This window comes from Hippocampus guttulatus, chromosome 5 (genome assembly GCF_054856545.1).
Source record: "Hippocampus guttulatus isolate MCC_2025c chromosome 5, RoL_Hgut_1.0, whole genome shotgun sequence".
Classification (NCBI taxonomy): domain Eukaryota; kingdom Metazoa; phylum Chordata; class Actinopteri; order Syngnathiformes; family Syngnathidae; genus Hippocampus; species Hippocampus guttulatus.
The window spans coordinates 16,879,048-16,895,757 of NC_141265.1; the positions used below are offsets into that span (position 1 = coordinate 16,879,048).

General features: G+C 44.4%; 1 protein-coding gene across 1 annotated transcript in view; it reads left to right on the forward strand.

Annotated features, from left to right (window-relative positions):
• The first annotated feature begins 1,327 nt into the window (after positions 1-1,327).
• LOC147205283 (uncharacterized) overlaps positions 1,328-16,710 on the forward strand; it is a 28,398-nt gene continuing 13,015 nt past the window's right edge. Inside the window, exons 1-6 of the mRNA XM_086110852.1 lie at positions 1,328-1,366; positions 4,217-4,315; positions 4,422-4,624; positions 4,836-5,026; positions 6,484-6,600; positions 6,977-7,065. Of these exons, the coding sequence (XP_085966978.1) occupies positions 1,328-1,366; positions 4,217-4,315; positions 4,422-4,624; positions 4,836-5,026; positions 6,484-6,600; positions 6,977-7,065 (738 nt within the window). The remainder of the gene's footprint in view (positions 1,367-4,216; positions 4,316-4,421; positions 4,625-4,835; positions 5,027-6,483; positions 6,601-6,976; positions 7,066-16,710) is intronic.

Sequence of the window (16,710 nt, forward strand, 5' to 3'; positions counted from 1 at the left end):
AGGAAGGTCGGAGCTGGAACAAACCCTGCATCTCTGCAGGTGAATGTGCTAACCAGTCGATCACCATGACGCCTGACTGATAAATTGACCAACTGAATTGATTGAATGATTACAAGACCAACCTTTACAGGGTGACCAACCAAATCACTGACTGGCAAACTGGATTAGTTGAGTAAATAACTGCCTGACTCACTAAGTGACGAACCCAACTGACTGAGTGGTGAAATGAATGACTTATTGTACTTATTGATTGACTTCATAACAAATGGATCAATCAAATGGTCCAATTGGCCAACACACACTGACTGATTCACTGAGCGGCAAAGTGTCTAATGTACTAAGTAACACAGACTGGCTGACTGATTAAATGAATGAATTTTATGATGGAGAGTATGGTACTCTTTAAACAAGCAATTCTCCACTTCATCTTGCTTTGCTTGCCATTGCAGCAGAATCTTGATATCGATTGAGTGAGTGTCCCAAATTGTGCGAGCTCCCGGTAGTGTTGCCGCACTGATGCAGCTTCCATTAACAAACATCCTTCTCCGCTCATCATGCTTTACAGACGCCAATCTTGAGCATCTCTTCTCTTCAGCAAAAACTTTTCGGCTTCCGCGTATTCCAAGAAAGACAGAATCTACCTGAACCTTAGCCGAATATAAACTCAACAATGTTTTTGAATATTATTGTGGCTGATGTTTTCAAGTTTCTTGGAGCTGTCTATGGTGCTGAAATAGTGCAAACTAAAACAGTTGTCTTGATTAAGAGATGTATTCCTAAAACCTACCTACCTATCTATCTCTTTTCCTTCTTCCTTCCTACTAGCTAGTCAACTCATCCACTTCCCGACACATAGATAAGTCGTTTATAACCAACCGTACAGTCGTCGCCAGATACTTTCAATTTGCAGTTTTGCTGCCAAAATGACGGGACAGGCGTGGGTTAAAAACCTTCTGTAAGGCGTCGTAATACAAGATGAAACCAACGCGCGTCTACCTCCGCCGAAACAACTAGTGCCGGCCATCACCCACACCCAGCCAGTTTACGGAGAAGGGGCGGCGCCAGCAGCTGCAGAGGGACTGCTGCAATGCGAGCGTAGCGGTGGTGGGGGGGAGAGATACCACTCCACTCCGCAACTCACATACACACTCACACACACACTCACACACTCACGGACACTCGCACGTATACACGCACGCATATGCGCACACACATTTACACACGCGCATAAACACGTCCCGTCGTCCTGCCACATAAACGTCCCGAACTGAATTGTTGTGTATCCTATGTGGAGCTGCACGGTCATACCGCGCCGACGTAGGCCGACATGGACGACTATCTGCGGAGGGTGGATTGCAGACTAGGGGTGAGTTGCGAGCCTCCACGCAGAACAGAAGCCTCCGGTGTGTCTATTTGTGCGTGCTACAGGCTTCGTTCCTGTTGCTGCACCTGTCGTCAGACATAGCACCATTGCATGGTTTGATAAGGATGAGGCTTGTGTACCCCTTCAGGCTTGACATCAACAAGTTAAGCCCCACCACCCAATACATCCTATCCTTGCATGCAAGCATTTCACTCATCATGGTTCTCAAACTTGAGTCAGAGAGCTGTGGTTCGGGGTCCACAAAATAATTTGCAAAAAAAAATAAAAAATAAAATGTATTGTTATAAAAAATTGCATATCTCAACATTAGAAAGGGCGCACTAATAAAAGAAGCACAAAAAACAACAATAATGCCTGACTTATTTATCAACCTAGCTTCTTTTTAAGCACTTGTGTATTTTTATCTCTGACATAAACCAACCGACATACCAAAATAATTTTTGAACGACTTGACTCGCTACCTGCCTACCTACCAAGCTTTTTACCTTCTCTCATCAACGTTCCTCTTTCTAAAACGCTTCACAATAAGCTCCTCCAAAATATCCAAACACCATCTTGCGTTTTTTTATTACGTATTCCAAGAATATCCATCCATCTGCTACACCGCTTATCCTCACTAGGGTCGCAGGTGTGCTTCGGCCAATTCCAGCTGAGCTGGCCGTCAACCAATCACATTGCACACACGACAGCCGGTCGCCATCGCATACACACCTGTGGACAATTTAGAGTGTTGAGTTCACCTAAAAGTCACGTTTTTGCAATGTGGGAGGAAACCAGAGCATCCAGAGGAAAAAAAAACACGGATTCGAACTGCACCCACTTCAGAGCACTGAGGCAGCACTCACCACAGATTCATTATATTCTTGGGGAATACATGCCAATGAATAGGAAGGCTTGATCAAGTTTCTTCTGTTTCGTTTTTGTCCTCCATGTATTTGAATATAAGCGTGGATGATTTGTGCCTTTGCAGGCCGCTCTGTCATTGGTGTTGTGCTCTGTGCATGGCCACCTTCCAGAGCATCCATACTCCTAATTGCCCCGAGTCTTACCTCTCCCTCACACTAACTCTATCGAAGCGTGTGTGTGTCTCGCTCTGCAGATAAGACAATGTGCTGAGTAGACTTCCAGCATTGTTCCCTTTCGCTTGGAGCGATCTGATTACATCTTTAACTCGGGAGGCTTCGCGATAAGAGCGCAAGGAACGGAGAATGTGTGGGCTCCGCTCGTCATGTTCATTCTTGCAAACGTACGAGGGTCATTCCGTGTACAATCGAAAAAGAATTTTCATTTCAGCGCTCAGATTTTCTTCAAGTTTTGAAGTGTGGTTGGAAGCCTGGAACACCGCATATTTTGGTTTGAAGAGTCACAGACACACAAATACACATATAAGAATAGAAAACGAGAACACTCGCAAGTAGCTGCTCCAGGCCATACCTCACACTTAAAAACCTCGAACGCACACCACATGGCCAAGTTCCTGATGTCAGTCATTTTGGCACGCCCCTTAAAGTCACAAAAACACCACTGCATACAGCTTAGGGCCCGACAAAAATATGTTTTTTAAAATTTTTTTTATGAGACCGAGTCCAAAAGTATCAACTGCATTTCCTAACGTTATATCTTGGATTTGTCTGTTCTTCTCGACTGAATGCTGCCACACATGCGCACACGTTCACAGAGCAGAAAAGGCGCTAAGTAGAACGCTCCGCCACTAATGCCTCACTTCCTTTCTCTGGCCAACTACTATTGATTCGTCCTCCCTCTCGCTATCTTATCTTCTTCATCCTCATCTTCCTATTTTCGCATATCACATTTCTGCATCCATTTCCCAGCCTTTTGGTCACTAAGTAGCTCCACACAAATTATTTCCACACGTTCTCACCTACTTTCGTTTTAAAAGCCTATTTAAACTTCCTGCCCCGCTTCCTTTCGTCTCATCATTCCATTCCTCGCTTTGATCATCATTCCTTTTTCTCATGCTTCAGTTTTTCATTTCCTCCCTTTCTGCCCGCTTCGTAAACATCTGATCGAAGCAGAAGTGAGCTTGCTTCATTGTGTCACGTACACTCAATTTTGACTGATTGATTTTTTTAATTTTATTTTAGCACCTGCAGCTTTCATTCTCATGGTGATAAGAGATGGGGGTGGGGGCTGTGCACTATTTGAGCTACAAGTTTTCCATTCTGGGCCTCCATAAAAAGAGACAACTCGATTATATTTTTCCTGGTAGAAACAGCACTTCATCACCAAGTCATGCTGTTGATTAATACAGAGGATCTGTGCATGTGGCACATGCAGCAGACACTCTCTTATTTTGCATTTTTACAGAATAATTATTCAATTTAATGTCCTCACATGTGGGAAATGAGAGCCACAGTCACTGATGAAAGCCGGGAGAGCAAAAACACTGACGCTACGCACTCACACGTAGACTCACCAACTTCTCATCCTACCCCACCAGGCCTCGCCTCTTATAGGCACATACCAACTGTACAGTATTTCAATAAATTTTAAGATTATTTTAAGCATAAGTATTAAGCATTTCTTCATCCAAGTTTATTTTGCTGTTAGTGTGTGATTTTTTTTCCCATTTGCGTCAATAAAGACGTCTTTATTCCTGCATACTTGGGTTCATCTTACTCAGCCGTTATCGTGTATTAAATCCCTGTCAAATATCAGACACATGACAGGATTGAGTATCACCACATCCACGCATGATTGTTTACCGAAACCCAACTCCTTTGTATGCGTGTATTTGTGTACTTGTGTATGTGTGTGTCCGTGTGTGTGTGTGTGTGTGTGTGTGTGTGTGTGTGTATATGTCTTTTCCAGGTGTGGAGGGACAAGTGTATCCATGCTGTGCTAGGCGGTCCGGAGGCAGATGTGGACACCGTGGCAGCCACGCTGTGCTTAGCGCTACACCTCAGCCAGGTATACACGTGTGTGTGTGTGTGTGTGTGTGAGTCTACTAATGACATGCATTAGAGACCATAAAGGTTGTTCTGGTCCTTCTTGCTGTTTGTATGATTCCCTTCAGAGGGACCCCTCCCTGGATTTGTGTGTGCCGCTGCTGTACGGCCGGCGTGGTGCCGCCTCGCTGCCTGGAGAGACCCTGGCCTACCTACACACGATCAAAGTGTGCGAGAGCCTCTTATTGTGGAAGGATGACCTAGACCTTGTGAAAATCCATCGAGCAGGAAAACTATCAATCACGCTGATGAGGGATGGCTTGCTGGATGGGTAAACACACACACACACACACATACACACACTCTGAATCACAGTCTATCTCACGCACTCACACACACTGATTCTCAAACACACACTAACATTCAAACACTTTCCCTTTAACTCACACACACACACGCACACACACACACACACACACACGCACAGGGATAGAAGTGTGTATTTCCTAATGCATCCATTGACTGTATGTGTGTTTATTCAGATCTGAGCGCCAGGCGTTGGACTCCAGCATCCTGCGAGTGGTCCATCACCATGATGATGATGTTGATGATGATGATGATGATGATGATGATGATGACTGCGGCCCGGCGTCCGCGGCGATGACGGTCGCTAGAGAGCTTCTTCAAGAGGCACCCGAGCGCGTCGGAGCGGCGCTGAGGGAGAGCCTCGGAGGTGAGAGAGAGGCGCACACCGTGCACCCTGGGGGAGGTAATGGGGCGACGCGGCTTTCAAATCCCTGCACTCCGCTCGCTTAACAGCCGCCAGGAGAGAGGAAGGTTGTGAGTAAGGAACAGAGACACTATAAAGTTGGACGGCTGCTCCTAAGTTAAGTCTTAGGAAGTTGGTCGGATTTCAACAACTTATGGAACGGCAGCCATTCATCCATCCATATACAGTACAGCGCGATTTCAAAATAGCTCCCTGTTTTGAAATACAATGAATCCCAACGTAAAACAAATCACGTAACGTAAATAACATCACGTAACAAAGAAATTGGGGTCTGGAATGGGTTATTTTAAATTCATTTCAATAGGAAACATGTATTCTATATACAAGTAAACTGAGCTTGGAAATAAATTCTGAACGTAATGTACCACAGGTTCTTCAATAAATGTTAAAATCTCGTTACAAATTCTATTCTGTGGAAATGCAAAGAAAGAGTAAGCTCACACCACCGTGGACCCCACGTCTCCACGTCACATAAGATCGACTCGTTTCATTGCGATGTTTGAATTCGTCTGAAATTGTTTAAATGCTTCGAGTGCCGCTGTATTGTTCGCCGACAAAGTTCAAACGAGGAAACAACAAAAGAAACAACAAAATTTCAGTTTAGAGTTGACAATGATCGGCTTGAATGTAATGGATGAGGGAAGAGTGAATTAGGGTCAGTAGGGAGCTTGAATGGACCAAGATAACAAGCAAGTCTACACAAATACACACACACACACCAGCACACACACAGGGGCAAAAAAAAACATCGAAGGAAGATAATTACATAACACAACTATATGCAGTCAACTTGCTTTATTCGACTGTGACAGTCATTTGAACAAAAAGGCCTCTACAAAGTTTCAAAACACAAAAGGGAATACTCCTATTAAAAGTTGACCTCCAGTTTTTTTAACTATACAGTGGTGCATTGACTTATGAGTCATTCCAATACCAAGCTTGTAACTGAATTGGCATCATATCAGACACATTTTTCGTATTGTAATGACTAGAAAAACCATTAATCCATTCCAGCTCCCTTAAAAACCAAAATTTTCAATGAAGAAATCTTGGTCTGAAAATGTAATCAAACATAATTAAAGAAAATGTGAATAAATAAACTTTTTTTTTTAAGTGTAAGTGAAATACGTACTGTAGTATTTGTGTTTTTGGATGTGTGCCTTCAAAGGGCGTGACCTCATGACATCAGAAGCTGGAACCAAGTTGACTGAGTCCATGCAAGTGTTCCAACCAAAATGGAAAACTTCCTTTATGTCTGCCCACATCAATCGATAAAACTGGTGTTGGGGCAACATATTTTTTTGGGGGGGGGGGGAACATTCAAGGAAGTGCAACTTCGTGAGTTTTGGGGGATTGTGATACAGGAGCCCTAAAGTACGTCCTTGTCTGTGTGATTTTAGAGGCGTTGCGGCTTCAAAGCGAAGCCTTTGCCCTCAAACATGGCCGCTGTAGTGTGCGACTGGATGAGCTGCTGAGACATTTGGAGCGGTGTAGTGACAGCAAAGTGGTGCTACAAGGTGATTATATGCAGCAGGTCCTGACTTGATGTTTTTCACATCACCAGAGACTGAACCTACACCAGAAACTGCGGTTCAAACCCGTCTTTGAACCTCTATGTTGTGTCACTTGTAGTGTATTGTATGCTTAGACCTCAGTTATAGCACGAGACTTATTTCAGACTCACCCGCACTCAAGACAGAGCATTACATTTCTTTTCAAAATTTGTTTTATCCCTCCAACAACCTTTAAAAACGTGTGAACTCATTCAAACACACTTCAAGTTCTCGAAACAAATTTCTCATGTTGTCAACACAGTTGCGTAATATCACTTTGAAGAAAGAAAGATTCACTCTGTAACTTTTACTTGTCTTGTGTTATGCTAACATGACCAAGGCCTGGAACACTTGCTGTCGAAGAACCTGAAGGAGTTCTCGGACGGAGAGACGACCATCGCACTCACGTCGGTCACAGTAGGTGAGGAGGTAAGCTTCTCAATTTGGAGGAACGCTATGGGGGGGGGGGGGTGCATATCGTCCACAGTTTTTTTTCTCTAACAGTGTGAGATCAGGCTGATGTGCATACTAGCTGGAATAGCATTTTTATAGCCTTTTTATCGTTGCCGTGGCGACTCCAAGTGGATTTATAAGGCTGGTGGACCAGCATGGAAGCATCACTTTTCATCATCGCTGTCCATTTGACTTTCTTTGCATCACTGTCAGGGATGCCAACAAGCTGAAAAAAAAAAGAAAAACAAAATAAAACAAACATCATTCAATTACCATAAATAATTGATGAATAATAATTGATTAAAAAATTCGAGACAAAATTCCACTCCATCACAATAAATGCAAAAATAATGTAAAGTAATTTTGAAATAAGTATTTAATTGATAAATATTAGTGAATAAAACATTTGAAAGAAATTGCATCTTTACAATAACTCGATGATAAATATGAACAAATCAAGAATTAAAGTGTGAAATGAAAAAACTCACTTCGTTATAATCAAAAATAGTTGTGTTAAATGTTAATTACGGTACCGTAGTTAAAATAAATGACTGAAAACATTAATCGCAGTAAAAACAAATACATTGATGAATATTAATAAATACAACATTTATCTTGCAACACTTAATTACCAAAAATATAAACATAATATCAAAGGCATCAAGAGATGACCAGTTAAGTTTATCAATACTCTTTTAGAAGAGGAAAGAATTTTAAAAAATCCTCTTTTTTTTTTTTTATGATGGCGCCCCCTGAGTGGCTGCCTCTCCAGCAGCGCATATCCCTGTTTGAGTTTCTTTTCGTCCTTTTACTTTATTTATTTCTTCTTCCCATTTTGTTTTGCGTGGTTTTGTACCCCAAACCTACGGAGGGGGGCAGCTTCATTTCTGCTCATCTCCTTTATCTGCTTTAATCTTTTTACGTATCCTGTGAACGGAGATCCCGATGGCACACGCAACTCCATTGTTTACAGTAAGGACCAGCTGTTAGCATGGCGGGCTACTGGCCGGTGACAGACCGGATATCCCACGCGAGTTGAAGAGGAGGAGACGAGGGTGTCGAGCCGGGAAGGACCGCCGCACAAGGAGGAGAAAGTACAGACATGTCCTCCCGTCCGTCATCATGGGGAATGTAAGATCGCTCCCTAACAAGATGGATGAGCTGGCGGCGCTAACGCGACATCAAAGGGAGTACCGCGAGGCTAGCCTGATGCTACTCACGGAGTCGTGGCTAACAGCGATCACTCCGGACACACATGCCGAGTTGGACGGCTTCCAACTCATACGTGCGGACAGGAATGAAGGGAGTGGAAAGAGAAAAGGTGGGGGACTGGCTGTTTTTGTGAATGACAAATGGTGCAATCCGGGGCATATCACGATCAAAGACAAACTCTGCAGCCGGGACATTGAGCTGCTAGGCATTAGCCTCAGGCCCCATTATCTCCCGAGGGAATTCTCACACGTCATAGCTGTGACAGTGTACGTCCCCCCGTGGGCTAATGGTGATGCAGCGCGTGATACCCTGATGACTGTCGTGAGCAGGCTGCAAACATTCCCCCAACGCCCTGCTGATCATCTCTGGGGACTTCAACCATGTCTCTCTGTCGTCCTCCCTTTCAACCTTCACGCAATATGTAACCTGTGCCACTAGAGACAATAAAATTTTGGACTTGTTTTATGCCAATACCAAGGAGGCATATAAACCCCTCCCCCTCCCCCCTCTTGGAAGAGCAGACCACAACTTGGTATTTCTCGAGCCTGTGTACAAACCACTGGTGCACAGGCAGCCAACTGTGACCAGAATGGTCAGGAAATGGTCCACGGAAGCTGAAGATGCTCTGCGGGACTGCTTCGACACGACCAGGTGGGAACTCTTCAGCGAGGTTCACGGGAAGGACATTGATGCACTCACTGACACCATCACGGACTACATCAACTTCTGTGAGGAGAACACTGTACCCACCAGAACTGTGCGGTGTTTTTCCAACAGCAAACCATGGATTAATCCCGACATAAAGGCCCTCCTGAAGGAGAAGAAGAGAGCTTTTATGTCGAGAGACAGAGAGGAGCTGAAGGCCTTCGTGCCTGGTCCCAGTGCCCAAGACCCCCCACCCTAAGGAGCTGAACAGCTACAGACCGGTGGCGCTGACGTCTCATCTGATGAAGACGCTGGAGAGACTCGTCCTCGCCCACCTTCGACCGCTGGTGAGCCCGGCACTGGACCCGCTGCAGTTTGCCTATCAGCCTGGCATCGGCGTGGAAGACGCCATTATCTACCTCCTCCACTCAGTGCTGTCACACTTGGAGAAGGCTGGGATCACTGTGAGAATCATGTTCTTTGATTTCTCCAGTGCCTTCAACACCATCCAGCCCAACTTGCTGGGAGGCAAACTGCAGAACGCCGGAGTGGACCACCATCTCACAGCATGGATCACAGACTACCTCACAAATCGGCCGCAGTACGTGAGGTTGCAGAGCTGTGAGTCGGACAGGCTTCTCTGCAGCACTGGAGCGCCGCAGGGGACTGTTCTGGCTCCATTCCTGTTCATCCTCTACACCTCGGACTTCAGACACGCCACTCCAAACTGCCACCTTCAGAAGTTCTCCGATGACTCTGCGATTGTTGGCCTCATTACAGAGGGGGACGATCGGGAGTACAGGGGAATGACGAAGGACTTTGTGGACTGGTGCCAGCAGAATCTCCTCCAGATCAACCCTAGGAAAACTAAGGAGTTGGTTGTGGATTTCTGCAGGAAACAGTCCTCACCAGCACCGATGAACATCCAGGGTATGGACATAGAGAGGGTGACCTCCTACAAGTACCTAGGTGTTCTTCTGAACAACAAACTGGACTGGTCTACAAACACGGACACCCTGATTAGGAAAGGACAGAGCCGTCTCTTCCTACTCAGGAAACTGAGGTCTTTTGGGGTTCAGGGGTCGCTCCTTAAGACTTTCTATAACTCGGTGGTGGCCTCGGCCATCCATTATGGCATTGTCTGCTGGTCAGGCAGCATCTCAGCCCGGGACAGAAAGAGACTGGAGCGACTGGTCAGGAAGGCCAGTTCTGTCCTGGGCTGCTCCCTTGACACTCTGGAGGAGGTGGGCAACAGAAGGATGCTAACTAAGCTAAAAGCTATGATGGACAGTCCCTCCCACCCTCTCCAGCCCGCCCTGACAGCACTAGGTAGCTCCTTCAGCCAGAGACTGTTACACCCGCGCTGCAAGAAGGAGAGATACCGACGCTCGTTCCTACCAACTGCTGTCAGGCTGCTGAATAAAAAATAGCAACAATAATATTATTAATAATAATTAAATGATGTGGAAAACAACTGTAAATAGCACTGCGATTTATCCATTTTGTATTTATATTGCACTTAATTGAACGGTGTTTGTTTGTTTTTTCTTCTTCTTTCTGCCTACATTCTTGCTGCTGGAGGCTGTAAATTTCCCCAGTGTGGGACAAATAAAGGATATCTTATCTTATCTTAACTGTGCAAATAGAATAAAAGTCCAACATTTGATAATTTTAGACAAACTTCCAATAATTCTTTTTTTTTCTGAAGATATGTTATCGGAGTGCCCTCCAAAGTGCATTTGGACACAAGGCGTGCACTTTGCAACCGGGTGTCTCCTCTCTCAGGATAGATTAAAAAAAGAAATTCAACACACACACAAAATATTGCCCTTTCCCCCTTCTCCGTGTCTTAATGTGTTCCTCTCCATACACACATTCATTAAAATCTCCTTCTCCCATGCAAAGCCCATCTAAGTGCGGCTGCCTAGTGTGCGGTATTAGGGCTATGTGTAAAATAAATGATGTCTGTTGCCGGGGGGCTCGGGCTCTGCCTCCCCCGGAACACTACCCAACGTCCAAGGAACATTAAACACCCACACCCTCGTTTAGTGAATAAATAACCATTCATTGCAAACGGTTTACATGATGTGTGCGAGCTGGACTTTCTGTGCATATTTTAGCATCGCGAGTGGGGCTCCCATTAGAGACTTTCGATAGAAAAAAAATGGCCAACGGCCCAGCGTCATGGTGGGCTGCTAATGACGTGAGAAGATGAGCCCCCCCCCCCCCCGTCCCAACCCTTCACCCCGCGCCTGTCATTTGCAGTGTGTGTATTGATACGTGGTGTTTTAATTGTGTTTGAGAAGAGGGCACGCCGTACGAGGCGGTCATTTGTGGAGGTGCGACTTCTTTTTGCCTTTAATGGATCTTTGCGCAAAACGAAATAAATTACATTCAATTAGCTGGTAATGGTTTGTATGTTTGGCGACTTATGTGTGAAGTTTAAGGAGGAGTTCGGTTTGTGGGTAAAGATTTGAACTGCAAAATGGGCATCAGGCTAAATGCCCTTGATTGAGTGCGAAACTTGGCAATGTGAGGGTCCCGAGGGCTGTGGTTCACAAACCGGAATGGGCCTGTTCACTGTGAAAGCATATAGAGTCAATATTACAGGTGTAACGTTAAATCAACAACTCAGTGATGATCACATTCATGTAAATCCTCTGAATTTCCACATCTCGGCAGTAAATATTCTCAGAGATTTTCTCACAAAAATCGTCTTTCCATAAAGAAGTTTACTTGGATCCCAACTTTTATAAAATTTGTAAATACTTGATTTGCAGTGTTATCTTTGTGTTCTTTTCAATGTAAGACATTTGCAAAGATCTGGTTTTACTTTGATCAACATTTTTGCCCGTTTTCTTGTTATGGACCCAAACCAGGAAATGATCATAATCAACTATCAGTATGTTAATGCATATTCAGCACTGCCAATTGCAAATAACAATACGAGATGGAAATTATTATTACCGGTATTATTTTATCGGATTAGTCGATTAATCAACAAAACATGATTCAATTCTTATGTTAAAAAAAACAAACCCAAAACTTAAGAGCCCTCATCTATAGTCCCCATTTTTTGCTTTCTCCAGGCAGGTGCACTTTACTTTTTGATGTCGCCCGAGCATTCACTATGCCCAGAGTTTCACACAACTCAGTTAAGTATCCTCAGGGAGGCGCATTCACTGCAGTTTGAGGTCCCAAGGGGTGTGCACACCACTTTTTGTGGTCTCCGGTGTGGGCGTGAACCATTGTTTGTGGTCCCTCGTGGGGTACACATCATTGTTTGTAGATAGAGACTTTATTGATCCCTCAGAAGTGCAAGTGAAGAAAGTGGTCTTCATTGTAATACAATACATACATCACACAGCGTGAAGCTCAAATCTTAGTGTTGTTGTCAAGTCTGTGTGAGTGCGTGCGTGTGTGTGTGTGTGTGTGTGTGTGTGTGCATGCAAATGAGCACAAGCAGATGAAGCATTGTTGGGATGACGACTTGTCATGCTGTGGAATTGATGAACTGTAGGAGGGACAGCGCCCGCAGCCACAAACATGACTTTGTGAGTAATGTCTTGTTTTTTTGTTTTTTTTTGGTCTTTTCTTTTTTCCTCCCCAATGTGTTAATATGGACATTTATGCTTTTTGAATACACTTCCTGTATTGTCACTTCTTCTTGAGACCGCTTCACCTTCTTTTGGGTGTTTTGGGTGTTCGACGTTTGCTGTCATTATCACTGCCTTCGATGGCCACTAATGTGTTGTTTGCTCTCGGTCCTGCGGCCCTTCTGTTTGCTTATGCGCAGCCACTTTTGCCACAATGCTCCTTGCACAAATAATTACGCTGGCTAATGACGGGGCCCGCAGCCACAGCGCCCGCTAAATGCCTTTCTGATGGGAGGCGCCGGGAGACAGCAGGTGCAGCGCAGGCCTCCTGGGGACTAAGATTGAAGAGGAGTGCCCCCCACCCCCCCTTCTTCCTTCTCATCCCCACCCTCCTCACTTATTTTGAGGGGATGTTGAACTGAAACAAGAGGACGTCTTCATAAGTTTTGAAAGTGCATTGATGGCAAGTCATCAAATTTTGCCTCTATGCTCCGCCCAACAACAGTTAGGAAAGCTGTAATGTTTTATAATTTGATAATCGGGCGGCCCGGTGGTCCAGTGGTTACCGCGTCGACCTCACGGTGCGGAGGTCGTGGGATCGATCCTAGATCCGGCCTTCCTGTGTGGAGTTTGCATGTTCTCCCCGTGCCTGCGTGTGTTTTCTCCGGGTACTCCGGTTTTCTCCCACATTCCAAAAACATGCATGGCAGGCTGATTGAACACTAAATTGTCCCAAGGTGTGAGTGTGAGCGCGGATGGTTGTTCGTCTGTGTGTGCCCTGCGATTGGCTGGCAACCGGTTCAGGGTGTCCCCCGCCTACTGCCCGAAGACGGCTGTGATAGGCTCCAACACCCCCCCTGCAACCCTTGTGAGGATTGCAGGAGTGGAAAATAGATGCATGGATGGATGGATTTGTAACAATCGGACAAACTGTTCTCGATTAGTTTTTTTTTTTTTTTTAAAGAACGACTGAAAATGATCCTAAAATGACAGACTTATGGTGGCTTAACGGGCATTGGTTCTTTTTTGTGGGTCTCCTCATGATTGATGTGCCCAACACATTTTTTGTTGCTACTGTAAGTGAGACTCACTTCGAGGACTGAATTTTGTCAAAACTCTGATATTGTGGAGTTTAATGTGGTATTTAATGTGAGCCCCATGAGAAAAACGGATTGATTTTTCAGCTTCATTCACAGCGCAAAAATGCAATACAGTATTCGGGAGAATGCCAGGTTAAGACCCATGGAGGCGTATAGAACATATTACTGGAAAAAATGTGGACTCGACTTCCCTTAGACCTTTAATCGTCTTAACTTTTCTAGTTCTTCCTCGTAGTGTCCCTTCATTTTCATTCTCTCCTCGTAGCATCATTGGGGGGTTTTGCGAGCGAAGAAACAAAACAAAACATTTGTGGACTCAGCTCAGCTCAGTTGCGCGCCGACCCCCCCCCTCAACAAATCCCCGCGTCGAGCGAGTGAAGCATCATCATCAAGAGACCGAAAAATGGACATATGCGCTTGTTTTATGCAAACTTTTACACCCCTCCCTGCTTCCCTCTAGTGTTGATGATGCTCGTGTGTGCGCCCGTTTGAGCCGGGTGGCCTCCGCTGTGAAGGCAGACACGTGTATAAATCACATCCGCTTTGATGGATTCATCAGGGTGGCGGAAAAGCGTCGGTCGTCTCTCAGCGCTTGTGTTGAGTATGCAAAGGGTATGCAAAGAAGCGAAATGGCTAAACGCTTGATTAATTCTTTGTCGGCGACAGCAGGAAACGCCTCTTTCGACTGAGTTTGCGCGCCAGCTTACGTGACTTATGATCGGGGCCCGATGTGCGTAGCTGTGCACCTGAGGCTGTGTGTGACGCCGGCGTGGAAAAACTCTTGAAGCCTGTAGAGTTACGTGCGTGTGTGCGTGGGTCTGTGTGTGTGGATAAGCATGCCACGGCGTTGAAAAGTTTAAACAAGACATTTAATATCAAAAAGAGAAAACGTTAAATCATTAAACAAATCAATAAAGTTTAATATGACAACACATCACATTGTTTGGATTTTTTTTCTTTTTGATGCTTACAAAATAACACCATTTTGTATTCATAAAAATCCACACTATTTTTCTAATGCAAACAAATGTAAAAACAAATTAGTGAACAAAAAAAAGTCACTGTTTTATGATATTCACACTATTTTTTAATTTGGAAGTCCATAAAATTAGTTGGGTGAGTAACTGAAAATAAAAGTAACATGGAAATTAAATTGTGGCACGGTGATCGACTGATTAGCACATTGGACTCACAGTGCAGAGATGCAAGATTCAATTCCAGGCCACGGCCTTCCTGTCTGGAGTTTGCAATTCCCAAATTCTACTGACTCGCTATAAATCAAACATTGTACCAGGTGACCAATGCCTTCACATAACCCCCTTCTTCGTAACTTCCAATCACTGTGCGGTTTGAGAGGCAGATTAGTGCTAACGTATCGCCAATTTATAAGGAAGTGCAATCTGTGGAACTGGATGGGTGGCTAATTTACGCTGTTACGAGCCAAATGGCGGACAGACTGTCTCCCTGCGTGTCATCGCATCTTGTCTTTGCACGCTCCATCCTCTCGATGGCGCGTGTGTGTTTTTGTGTGTGTATTGTAACTTTAAAGCAGCAGTGGGCAACCTGCGGCTTGTGAGCCGTGTACAACTTGAATAAGTGCCTCTGGGAAGCCTCATTGCACTCATCAGGATATCTGTGCTGAGAAATGGCCCCTGTCAGTGTGTGCGCGTGTCCATGTGTGTTGTCTGTGTGTGTGTGTGTGTGTGTGTGTGTGTGTGTACAACGTGTGTGATCACATTGGATGGTATTATGGAGAAAGATGGAGGGAGGAAGGAGGAACGAGTGATGTGCTACCTCATCCTGGCAGGTTAATATTGACACAGCACTGGTAGAGACAGAGCCTGCAGCCCTCATCAATCTCGCATACACACGCACACGCGCACACATGCACATGGATAGTGTTGCTTCTACTGTGGCTCTCCTTGCCCGCGTGCGAGGGCATTACAGTACCTTAATTGCTCCGTTTATATTTTTCCACTTGCTGTGGGACATCGGACGATCTCTGTTGAAACCTCACAACACAATGCAAAAACTCGGAGGTCAAGACACCGCTGTGCCTGAAGAGTTACTATTTCTCTCTTTTGTTTCATATTAGAAAGTGCAAAACCAATAGTTGTGTAAGAGATCCAAACAAGTTGAGCAAATATGTTTGAGGCAACTTTTGCTCGACAAACACAGCCAGTGAACGCGACTTTCTGCAGCCATTTGTCACTGCAAGAGAATTAGCATAATCTGTGCGCGGCGGGCTGTTTTAAGAGAAAACAATAATTGCCGGCGTATTAATCACGTTGACAGCTTTGTCTATCCTTGATGAAGGCCTCCTTTTGCGATGGAAATCATATGTGCAGTCGTGGGAGTTTGTCGGCAGTAACCACAGCGGAAAGCTTATGAATCATTTTTACACTATGACAATCACACATGATGATTTTTTTTTCATCCTTACTCAGTGTTTCATATTTTATTCTGTATTAAAATTATTTATATTTTTGCGCCCACTTTTCTGTCCCTCTAATCCTTCTTCCCTTTCTCTACGGATTTAGATCAGTCAAACTTCCAAATTCGCACATAATTCAGTACATTGCTGCATGTATATTCCACATTTGAAAAATCTCTATCTATGCCACAATCCCACATTTTCCACACACACACAAAAAACAATTTAAGTGAGTGAGTTGTTTGAAAAAACCCCAAACATATACTTTCAAGCCATTTTCTCATTCATACTATTCACACCTTTCAAATTCCCAAATATTTACAAAATTTAGGACAATGAGACTCTTATTCAAGTTACAAAAATTCATTCTTTGTCCACAAATCCCGCATTTTCCCAATAAACTTGTACTGTATGTTTATATTTACCTCCTTCTTCCTTGATAAAGAATTTTCTGGGGGAAGATCAAGATAAAATTTTGTTTTTGTGAAAAACTGAAAAAGACATGAAAGCAGAATTTAATTTTACAAGATTTTATAAAATCAGCTCCTCAGCATTCACTTGTAATTTCAACAGATATTGCACCTCATAGTGAGTATCATGATTTCCCAAACGTTTTCACAATGAGCGTCTGTCA